The sequence below is a fragment of the Gymnoscopelus microlampas genome, assembly GCF_963454915.1.
Source record: "Gymnoscopelus microlampas genome assembly, chromosome: 4".
In the NCBI taxonomy this organism is placed as follows: domain Eukaryota; kingdom Metazoa; phylum Chordata; class Actinopteri; order Myctophiformes; family Myctophidae; genus Gymnoscopelus; species Gymnoscopelus microlampas.
The window spans coordinates 7436521-7458234 of NC_139941.1; the positions used below are offsets into that span (position 1 = coordinate 7436521).

Sequence of the window (21714 nt, forward strand, 5' to 3'; positions counted from 1 at the left end):
ATGTGTTTGGCGCCTGAAATATTTATTGAATGGTATTTATTGGAAATAAGTTAGGAAAGCAGTCGGTAATTGTAGATCAACTCATGGGCCTAGGTTTGCCTTTGTATGAGATACTTGATGCAATTTACTATCATTGTGCTTGGTTTGTCCCACCTGTTTAAGAGCAGGCACGCTACAGGTGAGGAGAGGCTCAGTTTGGCTTGAGGTTAGTCAGAGACAATATCAGAGGAAAGCCTTTTTATTACTCCTACACATTTTGTCCAAACATCATGCAAGTCGAAACACATTATCTCATACAGTCAAGTGATCAAGAAGGATCCGTCCAATTTTTCATATTCCATCCTGATTGGCGAATTCCAAGCATCGCTGGCCCACAATAACCTACCTGACCTGGCGGAGACCTGTGCTTCGAGGAGCACTTTTTCTAGTTTATAATTGTTCTGCTAAGGGGTGGCTAAGTTGGAATTCATGTGCTCCTAATACCTATAGTAATGTTTTTTCATGTATAGGATGCTGTGCCTTTTTAATTAATTAATTGTTCAATAGATTATATTGTGTATGTTGTGCTTGATTATCCTCACTTATAGTCACCTGCTGAACCCATTATTATACAGTAATGTAGGCAGTGATGTAATTTCCTACTCAGTGGTTTAGAAAACACTTAGCCTTTTCTTGTTTTATTTCAAATTGTTTTCTTTTTGTTTCTTTTTTCTTTAAAACTATAGTATTTGCCTCTGAGATGTAGTGAAGTAGGCTAGAAGTAAAAGTACTGAAAAGTGGAATCCTCCAGTAAAGTAAAATTACCTCAAAATTGTACTTAAGTACAGCACTTGAGTAAATGTACTTAGTTACTTTCCACCACTGACCTAAATCTGCATAGCCTACTGAACATCCCACGACTGGTGTGGTTCACCTCATCCACATCCTTTGTTGTTCCTGTCTTTGCTCATTCCTTCACAACAGCTGAAGTTCAACTGAAAGCAGTCGGTTTCTTCAGAGAGCTGTTCTGTGTTTGAAGCAGACATGACCATCAGTGAATTCACCATCGAATATGATGCTCTCAACGATCGAAACATCTTCACCAACGGAGATTCAATAACAGGCAAGATTATTGTAGTTTTGCATTTTTTCATTTGTTTTTATTTTCATTTTCATTAGTTTAAAAGATGTATAAGGACATTTATAAACAGTTTCAGTTAAGAAACGTTTTTCTCAAATCTAGTGTCATGATGTTAAGCATCAGTTTGCACGGACCACACAAAAGCAGATGGTCCTTCAGTTATAGGAATGAAAATGAGGAATTCTCTCCACAACGATTTAAAGGGTTGTACAAATATTAATCAATAATTGTTATTATTTTAAAAATATACAATATTGGACAATATGAAGACGACGAATACGAAAGGATTTGACTTTGGAGTTATCTCTTTTTCTTTTTCTACTTGTTTAATTGCCCCAGTGGTTATGAAAGTGCCGTCCGGGGACCCCCAGAGGGTCCTTGAGCGGTCGTCAAAGTGTAATTCATTTTGTTTGTTGTTTGTTTTTCTTTTTCTTTACATTTTGCATTTTAGTGCAAGTACTGGTTGTATATGCCCATCATCAATTATATATTTTTTAGGTTGAATGCAGGTATTATAAGAATATTTTTCTTCTTCCTGCTCCTTTTCGCCCATGGGTGTATTAGATTAAATTAATTATTATCCTTTGATAAGAATTGTATCGTACTGTGATACACTACCATGCAGGAGACATAATGAAATGAAATTATTTCACAAGATTTATATAACTCAAATAACGTTGGTGACAGGCAGAGTCATCGTGGTGACGAAGGGTCAAACCAAGGTCCAGTCGCTGACCTTCACCGCCAAGGGCAAAGCATCAGTGTTCTGGCAGGAAGGTGGAAAGTACAAAAAGACTTACGTAGACAAAGAGAAGTATTACAATGTGGAGCACTCCATGCTGGCAGGTAAAAAATACTTCATTTTAATAGCTAACTAGACCATACCCGTGGGGGGATATACGCACATGATTTGGCAACCCGGGAGCCAGCGAACAAAAAAACGCTAATAAACAGCTGACATTTGGGGAAAGCGAAAAACAGGCTTTGCTGTTCCGTGCACATGGTAATGGTCAATGGCTGTGTGCAAATTCAGATCGATTTCTCCAGCCACTGAGGAGAACGGGGCAGAAGAGATTTTGGGCACACACCACTCAGAGCTTTGTCGAATTATAGGAGGATTATATAGGAGGATATAGGAGGATTGGACGACCTATCGTTCTATTGTTAGCTTAGTAAATTCTAAGCCGCTTGAGTTATTTAGAAATTGTTTATGTATATGTTATCAAAACAAGACGTTCAGGAAGAATATGATTTAACTTATATATTTAATATATTTTCCCCAGAGAGATGCTAGTAATTATCATTGGGGTATATTACACAGTTATTTTGGAGACGTTTTTGCAAGTGTGTGCCCTTGCACACCTTTGTGTGCTGTCATGGCCTGGCAAATGAGAAGAAAAAAATGCTAATTTCTGTTTATTTCTAAACCCAATGTGTATGCAGTTGTACCTCAGATAAAGCATGTCCCGCTCTGAGAAATGTTCAGGCCAAGTGTAACTGAAACTATAAACCTCTCTGTTCAGGAAACTCTCACAGAAATGCTCAGTTCTATTTATAGAAACAATTTCTGCATACACTTACTCTCACCAATTTGCCAGAGATATAGGTCAGACCCAAAAGGTCACTTCCTCCCGTAGAAAAGGGGTAATTTCACACTATTACAGGCTCTAAGCAATAGTATCAACTATAGAAAACAAAAAACAAAACATAATTTCTGGTAAGACAGACAACAGACCCCCAAGCTCAAATGCATCAATCTAATGTGCCCGGCACAGTCATAGAAATAAATGATCCCCATGACAATTATTTAAACAAGAGACAGGCTTGCTTAGAATTCTTAGTAAGCAGTATCATTATCACAGAAGATAATGTGACTGAGCAATTGGTAATGCTAGAAACTGACAGAATTCTCTGTATTTAATTAGATTAGAAAGGCTCTACTGCTAGACTGTTGGGTTACAAAGGTCATGTCCTATGGTGCACAAACCTCTAGGCCTACTTTCCAGCTACGGCAAGTCAGTAAGCAAAAGGAAGTTGTGGCAACAGACTGCTCCAGTACGTGAGAAACAAGATCAACACATCGAGGGCCACTGGCGCTGGTGGCACTGGTGGCGCTGGTGGCGCTGACCTTGCTGCTAATGATCGAGAGACGGTGATCGGGCAACATCCGGTTACTGACCTTGAGACTGAACTCTTGAACTTGCTCCCAAAGAAGGGGGTGACTAGTTATTTGTCACAGGATGTGGCCTGGGAAAGCGCTGTGAGACCTGGACCTTTCATCACTCGTGTGAGGGTCAGTTCATTCGGTTTTGATGTGTGTTCCAAAAAGGGGAAAAAAAGAAGAAAATAATAATAAATGTAAAGGGTTGATAATTGTTTTTTTGTTTTATATTATTATCTGCTGTTTACCTTTTGTTTGCTACTACGGCTGTAATGGTGGTGATTTTTTGTCAAACAATTTGAAGGAGTCTTGCATTTATACCTTTTTGGTTGTACTTCAGTTATATTTGATCTAATCTGTACTTTTCATTTGTACTTTTCGGGGTACGCTGTCTTGTTAAAGTTCTTTTAGTTTTTTTCAACATAAATGTACGAGAGAGGTTGTTGAACATATGGGAATTCATTAGAACGTAATTTATGTTGAACAGCACACTTTAGGATATAGGCTTAAAATTATTGTATCACTTGATTTGCCTAAAGAAGGATTATAATATTGATTGGTTGAAATGACCGCTGAGGTGCACTCCAAGGCTTGCAGCAGACAGAGAGAGGCCTTTTGTGGTTTTGCATTTCCTGCATGTGAGCTGCACCGCTGCGTACTGTACGTGACATATAGTATACAGTATTTATGAATGATCAGTGAGATCAGAGAATACCCACAATATGAGAGATTTAACCAAAGGTTACATGCAAGCGTGAATCATTTGATTGGGTCTCCTCTGCTCCAGGTTGTAGGCATAGGATGAGTGTTAATTAGGGTAGGGTGAGCGTCAGTACATTTGTTCTAGTCAGTTAAATATTTAGAAAACTGCAAATTATTTCAAAGTAAAAAATCTCAAGCGTGCATGTCCACAGTAAGGTGGAATTTTGTGATTGTGAATCGAGTTTCTAGGTGAAAGTATGAAGGAGTATCACAATCTTCCATTGACTTCCCTAACCCCGAATGGGGGGGGGGGGGGGGGGGGGGGGTCCAAAGTTGTATCACTTAAGTTTTAAAAGTTAAATATTATCTAAAAAACTACAAAACATTTCAAAGTAAAAGGTTCAGGCATGTGTGTCCACAGTAAGCTGAATTGTTAAAATTGTGAATGAGTTCCTAGGTGAAAGTATGAAGGAGCACCACAATCTTCCATTGACTTCCATTATAATTTGCTGAACTTTTAAAGTGTAATATTTCTAAAATTACAAAACAATTCAAAGATTAATGTACGAGCACACAATTCCACAATCAGCTGAACATGTTAAAGTTTGAATGGTGTTTCTAGGTGTAAATATGTAGGAGTACTTAGGTGCCAAAGTTTTGGTGAGAATAAATAAATAGTGAGAACATCATTAGTGTTCTCGCCCACAATAATGAATACATTCATACAATAACCATGTGATTTTGCTTAGAGTTGGTGATTGGGCCATAACCATGTGACCTTGTTTACAGATCCCCAGGAGATCGGACCAGGCCGCCACGTGTATCCTTTCACCTTCCAGATACCTGACGGGTAGCTACAGAACATAGAGCATTTTCATGTCAAGGACCTCCAGATATATATATGGCTGCCGATCCCCATCTGAAAAGATTTTGTGCCAGGGACCCCCATAAGAGACAATTGGTGTTGTTAGAAATGTAAAACAATAAATTAAATAAAGTAAACTTTCAAATGTTTCTAGATTTTTCAAACCGTTTAAAAAATAGCCGATCTACAAGCTCACAACGTGAATATAGCCGAAGTACTGTATAAAATAGGGTTAAAGTAGTTGATTTTGAATACATTTTGTTAGGGACCCCCTAGAACCCCGTCAAGGGACCCCATTGTCAGAACCACTGACACAGAGGACATGGTTACTTACTTACATGTGAGGTTTATGCATTTTGTTTGACCATGACTATATGCTTCTCTTGCTGTGTGACATCGTGTACAGGAGTCTGCCATCCACCTTCATGAGCACCTCAAGAAATTCCGGGGTGGTTCATTCCCTGGAGGCCAAGCTGAGCAGATCCTGGAGGATACCAAGTAGAGCCTACACCCAGTTCACCTTTGTCTCCAAAGCAGACATGACCCTGCCTGGACTCATGGTCAGTGGTGGGGAAGATACGTTCTAATACTTATTACATATCGCCTCTTGTCGGGTGAAAACCTCATACGTCCAAAACTGTTACTTTTCGGGATTAAAATTCAAAAGCATCAAAAGTAGCACATCCACAAGCTCAAACGCGACGCTTCGCATTCTGATGCTTTTGAGTGACCCTGTATTTGTAGTATGATCAAGTAGGGGGCGATAATTTACGAAAAAACACAAAAAGTTAGAATATGGAGATGGTTTCTGCCCGACAGCAACAATATAATATTTTTTTTTCTTAGCTGATCTAACGGTATCCCGGATTCTTGGTATACAAAATGTTGCTGAGGTGACAGTAAATGCTAAGTGTGTCATTCCTTTGCAGGCCAGGAGGTGACAATAATAATAATAATAATAATAATAATAAACTTTATTTATATAGCACCTTTCATATAACATAAATGCAGCTCAAAGTGCTTTACAGAGCAAGGAAAAAAAAAAGGAAAAAACAGCAAAAAACAAGAAAATAAAATATAGAACAATAGCAAAGAACAGTGGCAAACAGAGCAAAAACAAGAAAAGAAAAAATACAGAACAATAGCAAAGAACAGTGGCAGGAAAATCATTGCTAAAACTAAAAGGCAGTGAGTCGAGCAAACAGTAAAGACATAAATGACAACACAGAGATTTAGAAGAAACAGAATCAACTAAAAGCAAGTGTGAAGAAATGAGTCTTGAGCTGTGCTTTAAAAATGTCTACAGAGGGTGCCTGTCTTAGGAGTAATGGGAGCTTATTCCAAGCCGTTGGCCCGTAGAAGCAGAATAATGCGAAGTGTGTCACATAATTTCACATTGTCCCTTGTGGACTATGTGGTTGAACCTGACAATGCACTGATACTCTTTTTGAACCTTATTCTCATGTACAATGCGCTGACACTCTTTAGTACCTTAATGTCTAATATCATGTACATACCTGCTGCTATGTTCTTTCTCCTTATGTCAAACCTCATGTGCATACCAGCAGGATTATGCTTGCTGTCCGGCAGAAACCAACTAATTCATTTTGACGCTTTTGCATTTTTTCCCATAAATCAGTGCTATTGAACACCCTTTACGTCTGTGTGTTGGTAAAAAAAATATATAGAACCAATGAAAAGTATTAAAAAGCGCTTCTGACAAAAAAAACTCCATTGGATCCTCAAACTTTCTGCTAAACCAGCTAACTCTACCAAAGGGGGGTGGAGTTAGCTGGTTTTGCTGACTCCAAGCTCCACCCTCTTTTGACCTCCAACCTCATTGTGAGCTTGGAGGTCCATTCAGCTGTTCTTATCAATGATGAACAAAACCTCCACTCTCCAAACTCCACTTTTTGTTTTGTTTTAGTAAATTCCTGAAAAATTTACATTTTGGAGTTACTATGTAGCTGGCTTCTGCCCGACAGCAGTGATATACAGTATATGTAAATATCAAAAAATGTAGCAGTTATATATTTATTTTTCTCCTTGCGTTCCCTGCGCCTCCCCCCTTCTTTTCTTTCCTCTTTTTCTGAAAATAACAAAAATGATGGAGCTTGCACAAAAATGAATTTTACACACTTGACACCTGTAAACCTGTGATGTGATAATGAAGTTGATTCTAATTCTGAGGAGGTGACTGATTCTGAGGATAATACTGTCATTTCAGGAGCCGCAGTATGGCAGTAAGGTCAGAAACGTTGTCTTCTTTGCATCTGGAAACGTGTCTATGAACGTGTCCACTGAGAAGATGGGATACCTGCAAGGTATAAGGTTACAACATGTGTACAGACGGACAGATAGATAGACAGACAGACAGACAGACAGACAGACAGACAGACAGACAGACAGACAGACAGACAGACAGACAGACAGACAGCAATTAGAACTATTGGTAATGAACATTATTATTATAAGTCCTATAGATATACTATAGACTACATTTTAACCCAACTCTTCACTATAGGCTATAGTGAATAGTTGGGTTAAAATGTGATTATTTGGCGCCCTCTGGCGTTCTAGTAAAAAGAAAAGCAACAGACAGGCCTGCTAATAAGATATCAGTGGTTCTCAACATCAGGTCCAGACCGTCCAGGGACCACCATTGGTCCAAATGGCCCACTGATGGTTTTTCTACAAGCAGACACTCATTTAATGTGTCTACACAAGTAGCATTGTGGCTAACGACAACATTAGTCGACTAGCTGTTTTCCTATTATTACCACAAGGTGGTGTGTGTGTGTGTGTGTGTGTGTGTGTGTGTGTGTGTGTGTGTGTGTGTGTGTGTGTGTGTGTGTGTGTGTGTGTGTGTGTGTGTGTGTGTGTGTGTGTGTGTGTGTGTGTGTGTGTGTGTGTGTGTGTGTGTATGTGTGTATGTGTGTTGTGAGAGAGAGAAAAATGGTCAATACAATGTTACAGTATGTATGTGCATACATCACAACCATATGAGTACATTTATGTAAAAAATAATACACTTTTGAGATTTTCAATACAGATTTTGATCCAGAAAAGGGTTGAGAAACACTGATGTGTTGTCATTCTCTCTCCCGCTCCGACAGGAGAGGCCCTGAACGTCACAGTGGAGGTGGTGAACAGTTCTACACGCAAGGTCAAGCCTAGGTTTGAGCTGTACAGGAAGAAGAGCTACTTTGGCAAAGCTGAAGGCCTTTGCACGGTTACAGAGAGGAGGCGGTGCCGAACCAAGACCATCCTGAAGGACAAGGACGAGTCCGTGGAGAAGTCTGGCAGGAGAACCGTGTCCAAAACCATGTGTCTCCCCCCGGAACTGCTTCCCTCCATCTTGAACTGCAGGATTATCAAGCTTGAGTACAGACTGAAGGTACACAAATCTGTCTGTCTGTCTGTGTCTTTGTCTGTCTGTCTGTCTATCTCTCTCAGTAGTTCTCAACCTTTTTAGGCCGCAACCCCCCAAAATTATTATTTGAACCAGGGACTCCCCACCCTAACAAGCACTTGGAATTATAGGCATTACATTTAGTTTGACTCGGTTCCACAGATAAATATTGCGAAAAGAGCAGATCTACAAGCTCACAACAATGCCTGGCAAGAGGTGTTGTGAGCTTGTAGATCGGCTATTTTCAAAAATGTTGCCTCTTTCTTATATTATTTGACAATTTGGCCAATGTTTCACCAATTTGTATAGTATAGTTTGTTGGTTACTTTTGATGCAGTTATGCTATTTTTTATTTTATTTCCTTAAATTTTGACCTCACTGTCATCTGGGGACCCCCCAAAAATCTTTTGGGGTTGAGAACGTCTGTCTGTCTGTCTGTCTGTCTGTCTGTCTGTCTGTCTGTCTGTCTGTCTGTCTGTCAGTCTAGATCAATCAGGTCTTGAGTTAGAGCTCCAATGAAGTTTCAGGGGTTGTCAATTGATTATTTGCATTGCAAAACAATTACTTTTTTCCATCGATTACAAGTCACCACTAGAAGTAGTAGTTGCTGTTTGCTTACAGATCGTTAGTAGTTGGATCATGTGGAATTAAAATCGATGCAATCGTGACACACCCCTAATTAATGATAATTAATCATTGTAATTAATAATTCCCTTCAGGTTATTCTGGACATAGCGCTCACCAAGAACCCAGAAATTAAACTACCCATCGTTGTCCTCCCAAACCTGGACGACTGGTCTTCTTCAAAGAAGGCCCTGGAAGAATCTGAATCTGTCTTGATGTAATAATGTTTTTTTCTTTCTTCTCTTCTGGTAGTCCCTGGCACAAAACATTTTCAGATCGGGGTCAATTTGGGGGGTCCTTGGCACGAAAAAGTTTGAGAAGTACTGATTTAGAAGGCATTTGTAGAATCGGCCTCAGGTTATTATTTTTGATAATAATATAATGACAATCCCAAAACAGGGATAACAGGTTGAAAGTGGATGAAAGTAATTTATGATTCTGTGCAACATGTTGGACTACCTCCAAACAGACAAGGCCACGTGTTATGAACTTGTAGATCTGCTATTTTCTAAAGGTTTGATCCCAAAACACTTTTGAATACAGCCAGGCCCAGAATACTCGCAACAGTGTTCAGTGTTCGCTTTTAAATCACGTCTGAAAACAGACTTTTACAGATCTGCCTTTTCTACTTTCTGTTTTGTTTTTACATTGTTATGCTCTTGTATTAAGTTTCTCACTCAGTTTTTATGTTGTCTTTCATGATTCTTGCACTCTCACATCATTTTATGTTTCGTGCACATTTGCTTCCAATTGTCTTACTATGTTTCTCATACTTTTATTTCTTTATATTTAATGCTGTGTGAAGCGCTTTTAAAAGGTGTTATACAAATAAAGATTATTATTATTATTATGTTCTTTTTTTCCATGTCCTGAAAAGTCACAGTTTTGGACATATGAGGTTTCCACCCGACAGCGACAATAGTAGCAGTAGTTTGTGCTGTAAACCCAAGAATGACAATGCACTTAAACGTGTCTCATGTCGATGTGGAATTTTGTAGGGGAGCTACTCCTCTGTGTGTGTCCAGTGAGGGCTTGGTAGGTTACTGTGCTCTGCAGTAACTAAAAAGGGGAGGGGCCACTGGCAGCATGGCATCAAGGACCTTGCTTACACACCATCAGCTGAGTCAAATTACTAATTGCAGTTTCTAGCTGTTGCTAGTTTCATGTATTTGTACAAATTACATTTTCAAGTAATTCAACACAATGATTGAAAGAGTTTTAAATATGTTTATCTATTGACACTGGAGTTAAATGTTTGTTGATCACCTGTCTCTCCTCTGCAGTGCTTGCAATCCTGTTGATTGGAAGGGGCCAAGCACTGTAGAGGAGGAGGGGTGTTTGTCCATGTTTTGTTTATTATATTTATTGTATGTGTTTGGCGCCTGAAATATTTATTGAATGGTATTTATTGGAAATAAGTTAGGAAAGCAGTCGGTAATTATAGATCAACTCATGGGCCTAGGTTTGCCTTTGTATCAGATAATTGATGCAATTTACTATCATTGCGCTTGGTTTGTCCCACCTGTTTAAGAGCAGGCACGCTACAGGTGAGGAGAGGCTCAGTTTGGCTTGAGGTTAGTCAGAGACAATATCAGAGGAAAGCCTTTATATTACTCCTACACATTTTGTCCAAACATAATGCAAATCAATACATATTATCTCTATAGTCAAGTGATCAAGAAGGATCCGTCCAATTTTTCATATTCCATCCTGATTGGCGAATTCCAAGCATTGCTGGCCCACAATAACCTGCCTGACCTGGCGGAGACCTGTGCTCCAAGGAGCACTTTTTCTAGTTTGTTAAGGGGTGGTTTGGAATTCATGTGCTCCTATACGTATAGTAATGTGTGGGTTTTGTAAGGCTCTTCATTTTGTCTTGGTGTGGGTTTTCAACTAATTCTGCATGTTAATGAGCATGTGATGTCATGTCCTATTAAAGCCATGTTTGTTCTGCAATCTTGTTTAGTCACCCTGATGAAGGCATTGTTGCCACAACGCGCTGTAAGTGTATCTTTTATTCTTGCCAGGCATTAGCCAGACTATTAAAGGCTTTCTTTCCACAAGAGTGCCGTGGTACCTTTTTGCTACTAAAATTTTGTGACCCATTTGCACCAAAAAGCACCTTGTTGGGGATTTTTAATCCAGCCAAATGGATGCGCTCCTTTCTCTCTATTTTCTACAAGGAGATGAGAGGTTTCTGCCCAACAATGGCGATATATATACACACACACACACACACACACACACACACACACACACACACACACACACACACACACACACACACACACTGTATAGGGTCTATTCTATGATAAGATACATAAGATGTGTATGTAGTATCTGCTGTGGTGGAAAAGGTACTCAAACGTTTTACTTAAAACGTAAAAGTATCAATACTGCAATGTCGAAACACTCTGTTACAAGTAGTAGTCCCATTTTCAAAATGTACTTGAGTAAAAGTGCCAAAGGATCGGCATCAAAATATACTTAAAGTACATAAGTAAAAGTACTCATTGTGCAGATTGTCCCATTTCACAAGTTCAAAATGTATACAAAATCTTTTGAAAATAGCCGATCTACCAGCTCACAATGCGTTGCAGCATTGTGAGCTCATCTGCTTTTTTAGATTTTATTATTATTTATTTGCACATTTAAAAAACAACAAATTTGTAACAACAGCATAATATTGTGTTTGGAAATTGCCCGAAATGTATAAAGGGCTGAAGTGGTTGATGCATGTTTTGTAATAATAATCAAAATCTACAAAGTAACTAGTAACTATAAAGTTTTCATATAATTGTAGCGGAGTAAGAGTATAGTATTTGCCTCTGAGATGTAGTGGAGTAGAAGTAAAAGTACTTAAAACTGGGAATTCTCCAGTAAAATAAAATAAATTACCTCAAAATTGTACTTAAGTACAGTACTTGAGCAAATGTACTTAGTTACTTTCCACCACTGACTATCTGTACTTTGACATCTAAATCTGCATATAGCCTACATACTGAACATCTCACGACTGGTGTGGTTTGGTAAAATCACACCTCATCCACACCCTCTTTTTTTTTCTCTTTGCTCATTCCTTCCACAACAGCTGAAGTTCCACAGAAAGCAGTCGGTTTCTTCAGAGAGCTGTTCTGTGTTTGAAGCAGACATGACCATCAGTGAATTCACCATCGAATATGATGCTCTCAACGATCGAAACATCTTCACCAATGGAGATTCAATAACAGGTAAGATTATTGTAGTTTTAGCTTTTATTTTCATTTTCATTAGTTTACGACATATATATGGGGTATTGGTCAGGGGTGTAAAAAAAGCTATAGCTCACAATGCATCACTTCGCGACACATTGTGAGCTTGTAGATAGAATATTTACGCTATTGTTTAAGATTTGGAAGATAACATATCCACCCAAAATGTTAGGCTCATGTTTGAACTAATTGACAAAAACTAAAAACAAACTAAGGACATTTTATAAACGGTTTCAGTTAAGAAACGTTTTTCTCAAATCTAGTGTCATGATGTTAAGCATCAGTTTGCACGGACCACACAAAAGCAGATGGTCCTTCAGTTATACTGTAGGAATCAAAATGAGGAATTCTCTCCACAACGATTTAAAGAGTTGTACAAATATTAATCAATTTAAAAAATGTTAGAAAAATGAAAAAAATTGACAATATGAAGACGACGAACACGATAGAATTTGACTTTGGAGTTATCTCTTTTTCTTTTTCTACTCGTTTAATTGTCCCAGTGGTTATCAAAGTGCGGTCCGGGGACCCCCAGAGGGGGTCCTTGAGGGCTCGTCAGATTGTAATTCATTTGTTGCTTGTTGTTTGTTTGTCTGTTTTTGGTTGTGTGCGCCCATCACCAAGTATATTTGTTTAAGTTGAATAGGGGGCAGGTATTATAAGAATAGTTTTCTTCTTCCTGCTCCTTTTCGCCCATGGGTGTGTTAGATTAAATTAATAATTATCCTTTGATAGGAATTGTATCATAATGTGATGCACTACCATGTGTGAAACAAAATGAAATGAAATTATTTCACAAGTTTTATTGACCTTTAATAAAAGGCAGAGTCATCGTGGTGACGAAGGGTCAAACCAAGGTCCAGTCGCTGACCTTCACCGCCAAGGGCAAAGCATCAGTGCTTTGGTCTGAGCAGAATGGAGAGAACAGCGTTGCGGTTTTCTCAGACAAAGAGAAGTATTACAATGTGGAGCACTCCATGTTGGCAGGTAAAAAATACTTCATTTTCAGGAATTATAGCTCATTGGTTCTCAAACATTTTATTTCAAGGACCCCCATTTTGGTATGCATTAGGCTGTACCCCCATAACTCTGAGGGACCCATCTTCCACAATTGTACAAATGGAACCAAATCTATACGCTCTGTACACTCTTGAGTTACGGGGATCTGTGGCCAAATGCATACCAAACTTGTACGCTTTGTACACTCTATGTATGGATGGATGTATGGTATGTACTTTATGGGGGATATATATATATATAGGATAAAGGCTTACAATTATTTTATCACTTGGATTTGCCTAAAGAAGGAACATGATATTGGCTGGTTGAAATGACTGCTGAGGTGCACTCGAAGGCTTGCAACAGGCAGAGGTCAGGTGGTTTTGCATTTCCTGTATGTGAGCTGCACCCGCTGCCTAAGTGACACACAGCCCAACTGTAGGAATTTCCAACCCGACGCACACTACTTGTGCCACTGGTCGGCTACGGCCCTCGCAAAAGGCCGGAGTGCCTGAATAGGAGTAAAGTAGATAATACTCAGACCTACTCAAACCTGTGTCTTTGATGGTTTTTATTTACTAACACATATACAAACATTCATTAACACACCTAGCAGACAATCGTTCTACTAATCGGCCAGTTAACTACTATCTTAGTCAACTACAACCTTGCCAGTAGGCTAACATTCTACTAACAAAGACTAGCCAAGTCAGGCAGTCAGGTCAGTCAGGTTTTAAACCTACAGAAAGATTGAAACACAGAAACAATAATGACAATATTACCGACATGAATCTTCACACAAACAATAAACATAACAGCATACATGACTATAATCTTCGTGTAACAAGTGCTTTTACTACTGATCTGTTGAGGGACTCCAAGAAACTGAGCTCTCCCTCAAAGTACCACACAAAGACCCATAAAGGATGTCGCCTCCCCCTGTTAGACATTTGAGCACCGGCTTCGAATGCTATCAATGCATTGAATGGGAGATTATCACGTTTTATCAGACCTTTGAATGGGCGAAGTAGGCGAGCTACCGTCTACCCCGCGATTTGTCAGACCATTCATTGGGCGTAATCAGGAGCTACTGACCTACCGACGGAGGCGGAGCAGTCCCCACAACAATATTTACGATTCTGTCCATATCATTACATAACTCGAACGGCGCTGAGTAGGCACAGGCGAGCGTCGCACCGCTCCGGACGGCAACTCAGTCGCCTTAGCTCCTTCGGTGGCCCGTCGCGGGGCTCCAGCTCGCCTGAGACTGCGCGCCTCCGTCATGGTCCGAAACCGAAACAACCAAAACCAAAACCGAAACTGAAGTATTTAAGTCATCTCCGTCGGTAGGTCAGTAGCTCCTGATTACGCCCAATGAATGGTCTGATAAATCGCGGGGTAGACAGTAGGTCGCCTACTTCGCCCATTCAATGGTCTGATAGAACGTGATAATCTCCCATTCTATGCATTGATAGCATCCGAATCAGGTGCCACTGGAGAGATAAGGGAACTTTATAGAATTTATGACTGCCAAACTCTGAGAAAGGACCCAGTATGAGACCTTATAGCATGCCTCAGTTAATGACTCCAAACAGGCAGTATTAACCTTCATATATGTATGTATTTTACCCATGCCTTTATATGTCGGCCTACCACACTGGTATAATCCTAAATAAGCAGTAAATACACACGTAACTATAATCATAATAAAATCACAGGCGTCGGAGGCATGGAATAACCTAACACCAACATCTGCAAAGTAACAAGTAACTAAAGCTGTCAAATGCGGTAATTCTAGTGGAGCAGAAGTAACACAAATGGAAAGTAAAGCAAAAGTACTTTAACATTGCACTGTGCATTGTTGGCACTTGTATAGTTGAGTAAATTTAGTTAGTTTGCACCACTGAGCAGCCAATGACTGACAGGCTAGGTATCACCAGGTATACTAATTGCTACAGTGCAGAGGGACATGGGTTGATATTAATGGTCTCAACTAAAAATGTATACATCACACGCTTAGATCTTTGGATGAAATTGGAGTGCAGACCTGTGCGAATTTGGTGAAGTAAAAAATATAGTTGTAGTGTAAAAATTGCACGTTCATCTAATGTCAATATACCTTGTTTCTTGTGTCTGGGTAGCTCAATCGGAAGAGCTTTTGACTCTGAATCATCATCAAGGTCATGGGATCAAATCCTGACACTTACTAGGTGAAAGTATGAAGGAATAGGGAGGGTCCAATTTTATCACTTAAGTTCTAAAAGTTAAATATCTAAAAAACTATAAAACATTTCAAAGTAAAAAGTTCAGGCATGTGTGTCCACAGTAAGCTGATTTGTATAAATCGTGAATGGAGTTCCTTGGTGAAAGTAGGAGTTTTGATGTACCAAAATCTTCCATTGACTTGCCTTATAATTTTCTGAACTTTTGAAGTCAAATATTTCTAAAATTACAAAACATTTCAAAGATTCATGTACGGACCTGGGCCGTCCAGGCACCCTAGGCTGCAATGCCAGCCTGACAGCGCGTCGCGGGTTCGACTCCCGTTCCCGACGACCTTTGCTGCGTGTCACCACCTCATCTCTCTCCCCATTTCCTGTCAGCCTACTTTCCCTATCCCTCTCTAAAATAAAGGCATAAAAAGACCCCAAAAAAATCTTTACAAAATAGATAAAAAAAGATTCATGTACGAGCACACGATTCCAGAGTAAGCTGAACATGTTAAAGTTTGAATGGTGTTTCTAGGTGAAAGTATGTAGGAGTAGTTAGGTGGAGAATAAACTAGAAAAAGTGCTCCTCGGAGCACAGGTCTCCGCCAGGTCAGGTAGGTTATTGTGGGGCAGCAATGTTCGGAATTCGTCAATCAGGATCGAATATGAAAAATCGGACGGAACCATCTTGACCACTTGACTATAGAGATAATGGGTACCGATTTGCATGATGTTTGGACACAATTTGTAGGAGTAATATAAAAAGAAAACTGTTGAAAAAATTGGCCTCAAGGTGGCGCTATAATGGGGCAATGTTAAAATGGTGGCATTTGTTCCTCAACGTAGTGCGAATGTGCGAGCACAGTTTCACTGCAATCGGACGCTGCGTTCATGATTTGCGGCATTTTGTTCAAAACGGGCAAATCCGGCAAACTTTAGATGTACATTTTAGTCAATCAGGATGGAATATAACAGGAATATAACAGATCCGTCTTGATCACATGACTATAGAGATCATGTGTACCGATTTATGTGAAATTTGGATAAAATCTGAAGGCTTACACTCAAAAAATGTGTTTTACATAAGTCGGCCTCCTGGTGGCGCTATAAAAGGCAAATGTGAAAAATGCAGGGCAAAGGTTTTTCCTCGTTCTCTAGAGAGTGTGCATACAACGTTTTACACAGATCGGTACAGTTGTAATCAAAAACACAAATCGGCCTGTTATAGCGCCACCATGAGGCTGATTTAAAAAAATTCAAGTAGCATTTCTCCCTTGACTTAGTGGGAATGTGCGTGCAAAATTTCACAGAAATTGCATGCTGTGTTCATGATTTGAGGTATTTTGTTCCAAACGAAGCACTCCTGCAAACTTTGGCAATTTTAGTCAATCAGGATGTAATATGAAAAATCTGAAAAAACAGTTTCTTGTAATGACTATGGAGATACTGTGTACCGATTTGCGTGATGTTTGGACAAAATCTGTAGGAGTACTGTCAAGAAATGTGTTTTGCACAAATCGGCCTCCTGGTGGCGCTATAACAGGCCCATGTGAAACATTTGGGCCAGATGTTCTGCTCTGGCATCCAGGGAGTGTGTGTGCACAGTTTCGCTGCGAGCAAGCCAACGGTGCCGGAGATTAGCTGTACACAGACAGATAGAATGACACACACACAGACGCACGGACACACGGACACACGGACACACGGACACGGACACACGGACGGACGGACTGTGCTCGCTGCTGCTGCAGCGAGCCCACAACAATGAATTATTCATACAATAACCATGTGACTTTGCTTAGAGTTGGTGATTGGGCCATAACCATGTGACCTTGTTTACAGATCCCCAGGAGATCGGACCAGGCCGCCACGTGTTTCCTTTCACCTTCCAGATACCTGACAGGTAGCTACAGAACATTTTCATGTCAAGGACCTCCAAATGTAAAAAAAAAAAAAAAAGTATTCCAAATGTTTCCAGCCCACGCTCACAACGTGAATATAACCAAAGTACTGTATAAAATAGGGTTAAAGTTTGTGTTAGGGACCCCCTAGAACCCCGTCAAGGACCCATGGGGGTCTCCTGGACCCCATTGTCAGAACCACTGACACAGAGGTCACGGTTACTTACTTACATGTGAGGTTTATGCATTTTGTTTGACCATGACTATTATGAATCTCTTGCTCTGTTGTGGCTACAGGATTCTGCCATCCACCTTCAGGGGCAACGTCGGCAAGGTGGTTCATTCCCTGGAGGCCCAGCTGAGCAGATCCATGAGGTTTTCAAGCAACGCCAAAACAGAGTTCACCTTTGTCTCCAAAGCAGACATGACCCTGCCTGGACTCATGGTCAGCGGTGGGGAAGTTACTTTCTAATACATATTACATATTGGCTCTGTAATGTCGGGTGAAAACCTCACATGTCCAAAACTGTTACTTTTTCAGGATTCAAATTCAAAAGCATCAAAAGTAGCAAATCCACAAGCTCGAAACGCGACGCTTCGCCTTCTGATGCTTTTCAGTGACACTGGCCCTCATTTATCAACGGAGCTTATAAACCGGCTTATATTTTTCCATATATTCGGCCGTACACCAACGTTTAAGTCACATTTATCAACGAATCCTACAGTATACAGCCAATCCTAGCGTACATTGGGTCGGAGCCTTGATAAATGTAATGTAGTAATAATAATTCCTCCGCGCTGTAGATAGGCATTTCTACTAATTAGTAGTAATTTCTAACAAGAAAAAAACAACCTTCGGGATCCCGGGAACCGAAGCCAATTCCCGGGAATTGGTATTAAACCATAATATACAGCATGTAAATATCTTGGATTTTTTTTCTTTTTCTCCTTGCGCTCCCTTCCCCCTTCTTTTAAATAAATGATGGAGCTTGCACAAAAAATAATTTTAAACACTTTACACCTGTAAACCTGTGATGTGACAATGAAGTTGATTCTAATTCTGAGGAGGTGACTGATTCTGAGGATAATACTGTGTCATTTCAGGAGCCGCAGTACGGCAGTAAGGTCAAAAACGTCGTCTTCTTTGCATCTGGAAACGTGTCTATGAACGTGTTCACTGAGAAGATGGGATACCTGCAAGGTAAGGTTACAACATGTGTGCAGACGGACAGACAAACAGACAGACAGCAATTAGAATGATTGGTAATGAACATTATTATTATAAGTCCTATAGACTGTAGACACTATTCCAACCCAACTCTTCACTATAGGCTATAGTGAAGAGTGGGGTTAAAATGTGATTCTTTGGCACCCTCTGGCGTCCTAGTAAAAGGAAAAGCAGCAAACAGATGTCAGTGGTTCTCAACATCAGGTCCAGGGACCACCATTGGTCCAAATGGCCTACTTTTTCTAGGTGTTCACTCTCCATTCCGACATCTCACCACTCCGACTAGTGGCTTCCGCGTGCGGTTAGGGTTAGGGTTAGGGTTAGGTATAGGGTTCGTCAACGTCGGAAAGGCGACATGTCGGAAAGGAGAAATGCACCCCTTTTTATACAAGCAAACACTCATTTAATGTGTGTACACAGGGGTGCTCCTTCCATTCCGACATCTCGCCACTCCGACTAGTGGCTTCCGCGTGCGGTTAAGGTTAGGGTTAGGTATAGGGTTCGTTAACGTCGGAAAGGCGACATGTCGGAAAGGCGAAATGCACCCGTGTACACAAGTAGCATTGTGGCTAACGACAACATTAGTCGAGTAGCTGTTTTCCTCTTATTATCACAACTATATTTTGGTTGTATTGTAAAATGGAGCTTTAGAATTAAATGCTGTCTAGTTTGTCACAATGTAGGTCGTCTGTGGTGATGTTATAGCAGTTAGTTAGAATGCCTGTTTTTATAAATATCTGCATTCATTGTTAATGAAGTTCTTGAGCTTTTTGTGTTTTGTCCTGTGTGTGTGTGTGTGTGTGTGTGTGTGTGTGTGTGTGTGTGTGTGTGTGAGAGAGAGAGAGAGAGAGAGAGAGAGAGAGAGAGAGAGAGAGAGAGAGAGAGAGAGAGAGAGAGAGAGAGAGAGAGAGAGAGAGAGAAATGGTCAATACAGTGTTACAGTATGTACAGTATGTGCATATCACAACCATATGAGTAAACAATTACAAATTGAAAAGGTCCTGAAAAGGGTTGAGAAACACTGATGTGTTTGACTGTGTTGTCATTCTCTCTCCCGCTCCGACAGGAGAGGCCCTGAACGTGACAGTGGAGGTGGTGAACAGCTCTACGCGCAAGGTCAAGCCCCGGTTCAAGCTGTACCAGAAGCACAGCTACTTCTGCACAGCTCCAGGCCTTTTCACGGGTACAAATACCTATGAGAACAACCTGACCAAGACCATCCTGAAGGACAAAGACAAGTCTGTGGAGAAGTCCGGCAGGAGAACTGTGTCCAAAACCATGTGTCTCCCACCGAAACTGCCTCCCTCCATCTTGAACTGCAGGATTATCAAGCTTGAGTACAGACTGAAGGTACATGTATTTGTCTGTCTGTCTGTCTGTCTGTCTGTCTGTCTGTCTGTCTGTCTGTCTGTCTGTCAATCTCTCCCAGTAGTTCTCAACCTTTTTAGGCAGCGACCCCCCAAAATGATCATATTTGAACCAGGGACACCCCATCCTGACAAGCACCTGGACTTATAGGCATTACATTTAGTTAGACTCGGTTCCACAGGTATTGTGAAAATAGCAGATCTACAAGCTCACAACAATGCCTCGCAAGAGGTGTTGTGAGCTTGTAGATCGGCTATTTAAAAAAATGTTGCCTCTTTCTTATATTATTTGACAATTTATAATATAGTTTGTTGATTACTTTTGATGCAGTAATGCTCTTTTCTTTTTTTTTCTCCCTTAAATTGTCACCTCACTGTCATCATGGGACCCCCCAAAAATATTTTGGGGACCCACAGGTTGAGAACGTCTGTCTGTCTGTCTGTCTGTCTGTCTGTCTGTCTGTCTGTCTGTCTGTCTGTCTGTCTGTCTGTCTGGATCAATCAGATTCAATCAGGTATTGAATCTCCAATGAAGTTTCTGGGGTTGTCAATTGATTCTTTGCATTGCAAAACAATTACAATTACACCGCTAGAAGTACAGTAGTAGTTGCCGCTTACATAGCCGCTTACGTGGTTGGATTGTGTGGAAGTTAAATCGATGCAATTCGTTGCACGATTCCGGAAAAATCTTAAACCCTAGTGGCTAGATTCAATGTATAACAATTAATCATTGTAATTAATAATTCCCTTCAGGTTATCCTGGACATAGCGCTCACCAAGAACCCAGAAATTGAACTACCCATCATTGTCCTCCCAAACATGGATGACTAACAGTATGACTGGTCAAAGGCCCTGGAAGCATACCAGCACTGACGGAAAGTCAGTACATGCACACAAGAACTGCCCTTAAGCCTTTAACACCGGGAAAGAATCCTTGTCATTTTTAGATTTAATATTTTAATATTTTTGAAAAATCTTGAAAGTGTTTGAAGCATTTAGAATAATAATGATTTTTATACGAAAATCTTCTCTTCTGGGAGTCCCTGGAGCAAAACATTTTCAGATGGGGGTCCGTGGCCAGATATATATATCAATTTGGGGGGGTCCTTAGCATGAAAAAGTTTGAGAATTACTGATTTAGAAGGCATTTGTAAAATCGGCCTCAGGTTCTTAATGGGTTAAGGACATTTTTTTTACAATAATATAATGACATGCCCAAAACAGGGATGCCAGGTTGAAAGTGGATGAAAGTCATTTATGATTATGTGCAACATGTTGGACTACCTCCAAACAGACAAGGCCTCGTGTTGTGAACTTGTAGATCTGCTATTTTCTACTAGGTTTGACCCCAAAACACTTTTGAATACAGCCAGGCCAGAATACTTGCAACAGTGTTCAGTGTTTTTAAATCACGTCTCAAAACACACTTTTACAGATATGCCTTTTCTACTTTCTGTTTTGTTTTTACATCGTTATGCTCTTGTATTATGTTTCTCAATCCGTTTTTATGTTGTCTTTCATGTTGCACTCTCACATCCTTTTATGCTTTCTCATTATGTTTCGTGCACATTTGCTTCCTTTTATGCTCTCTTACTATTTTTCTCATACTTTTATTTGTTTATATTTAATGCTGTGTGAAGCGCTTTTAAAAGGTTTTATACAAATAAAGATTATTATAATCATTATCATTATTGTTATGATTATTATGTTAGGGTTATGTTTATTATTATTATGATTATTATGCAATAGCAGTAGTTTGTGCTGTAAACCCAAGAATGAGAATGCGCTTAAACGTGTCTCATGTCGATGTGGAATTTTGTAGGGGAGCTACTCCTCTGTGTGTGTCCAGTGAGGGCTTGGTAGGTTACTGTGCT

The 21714-nt window shown here is 40.1% G+C and overlaps 2 protein-coding genes across 2 annotated transcripts in view; both read left to right on the plus strand.

The window, feature by feature from the left end:
- Window positions 1-799: 799 nt before the first annotated feature.
- LOC311043909 (arrestin domain-containing protein 3-like) lies at window positions 800-9554 on the plus strand. The gene is made up of 7 exons (XM_084055333.1): window positions 800-1102; window positions 1808-1966; window positions 4773-4833; window positions 5255-5408; window positions 7076-7172; window positions 7965-8245; window positions 8980-9554. Exons 1-7 carry the CDS (start codon window positions 1024-1026, stop codon window positions 9103-9105), a joined length of 957 nt encoding a protein of 318 aa, XP_083911459.1. The 5' UTR covers window positions 800-1023; the 3' UTR covers window positions 9106-9554.
- A 2427-nt stretch (window positions 9555-11981) lies between these two features.
- The window catches only part of LOC311043910 (uncharacterized protein), a gene marked incomplete at its 3' end in the record, with an annotated part of 30879 nt that continues 21146 nt past the window's right edge, over window positions 11982-21714 (plus strand). Inside the window, exons 1-6 of the mRNA XM_084055334.1 lie at window positions 11982-12114; window positions 12958-13122; window positions 17187-17247; window positions 17543-17690; window positions 18350-18446; window positions 19540-19705. Coding sequence (XP_083911460.1) covers window positions 12036-12114; window positions 12958-13122; window positions 17187-17247; window positions 17543-17690; window positions 18350-18446; window positions 19540-19705 — 716 coding nt within the window. The 5' untranslated portion in view covers window positions 11982-12035. The remainder of the gene's footprint in view (window positions 12115-12957; window positions 13123-17186; window positions 17248-17542; window positions 17691-18349; window positions 18447-19539; window positions 19706-21714) is intronic.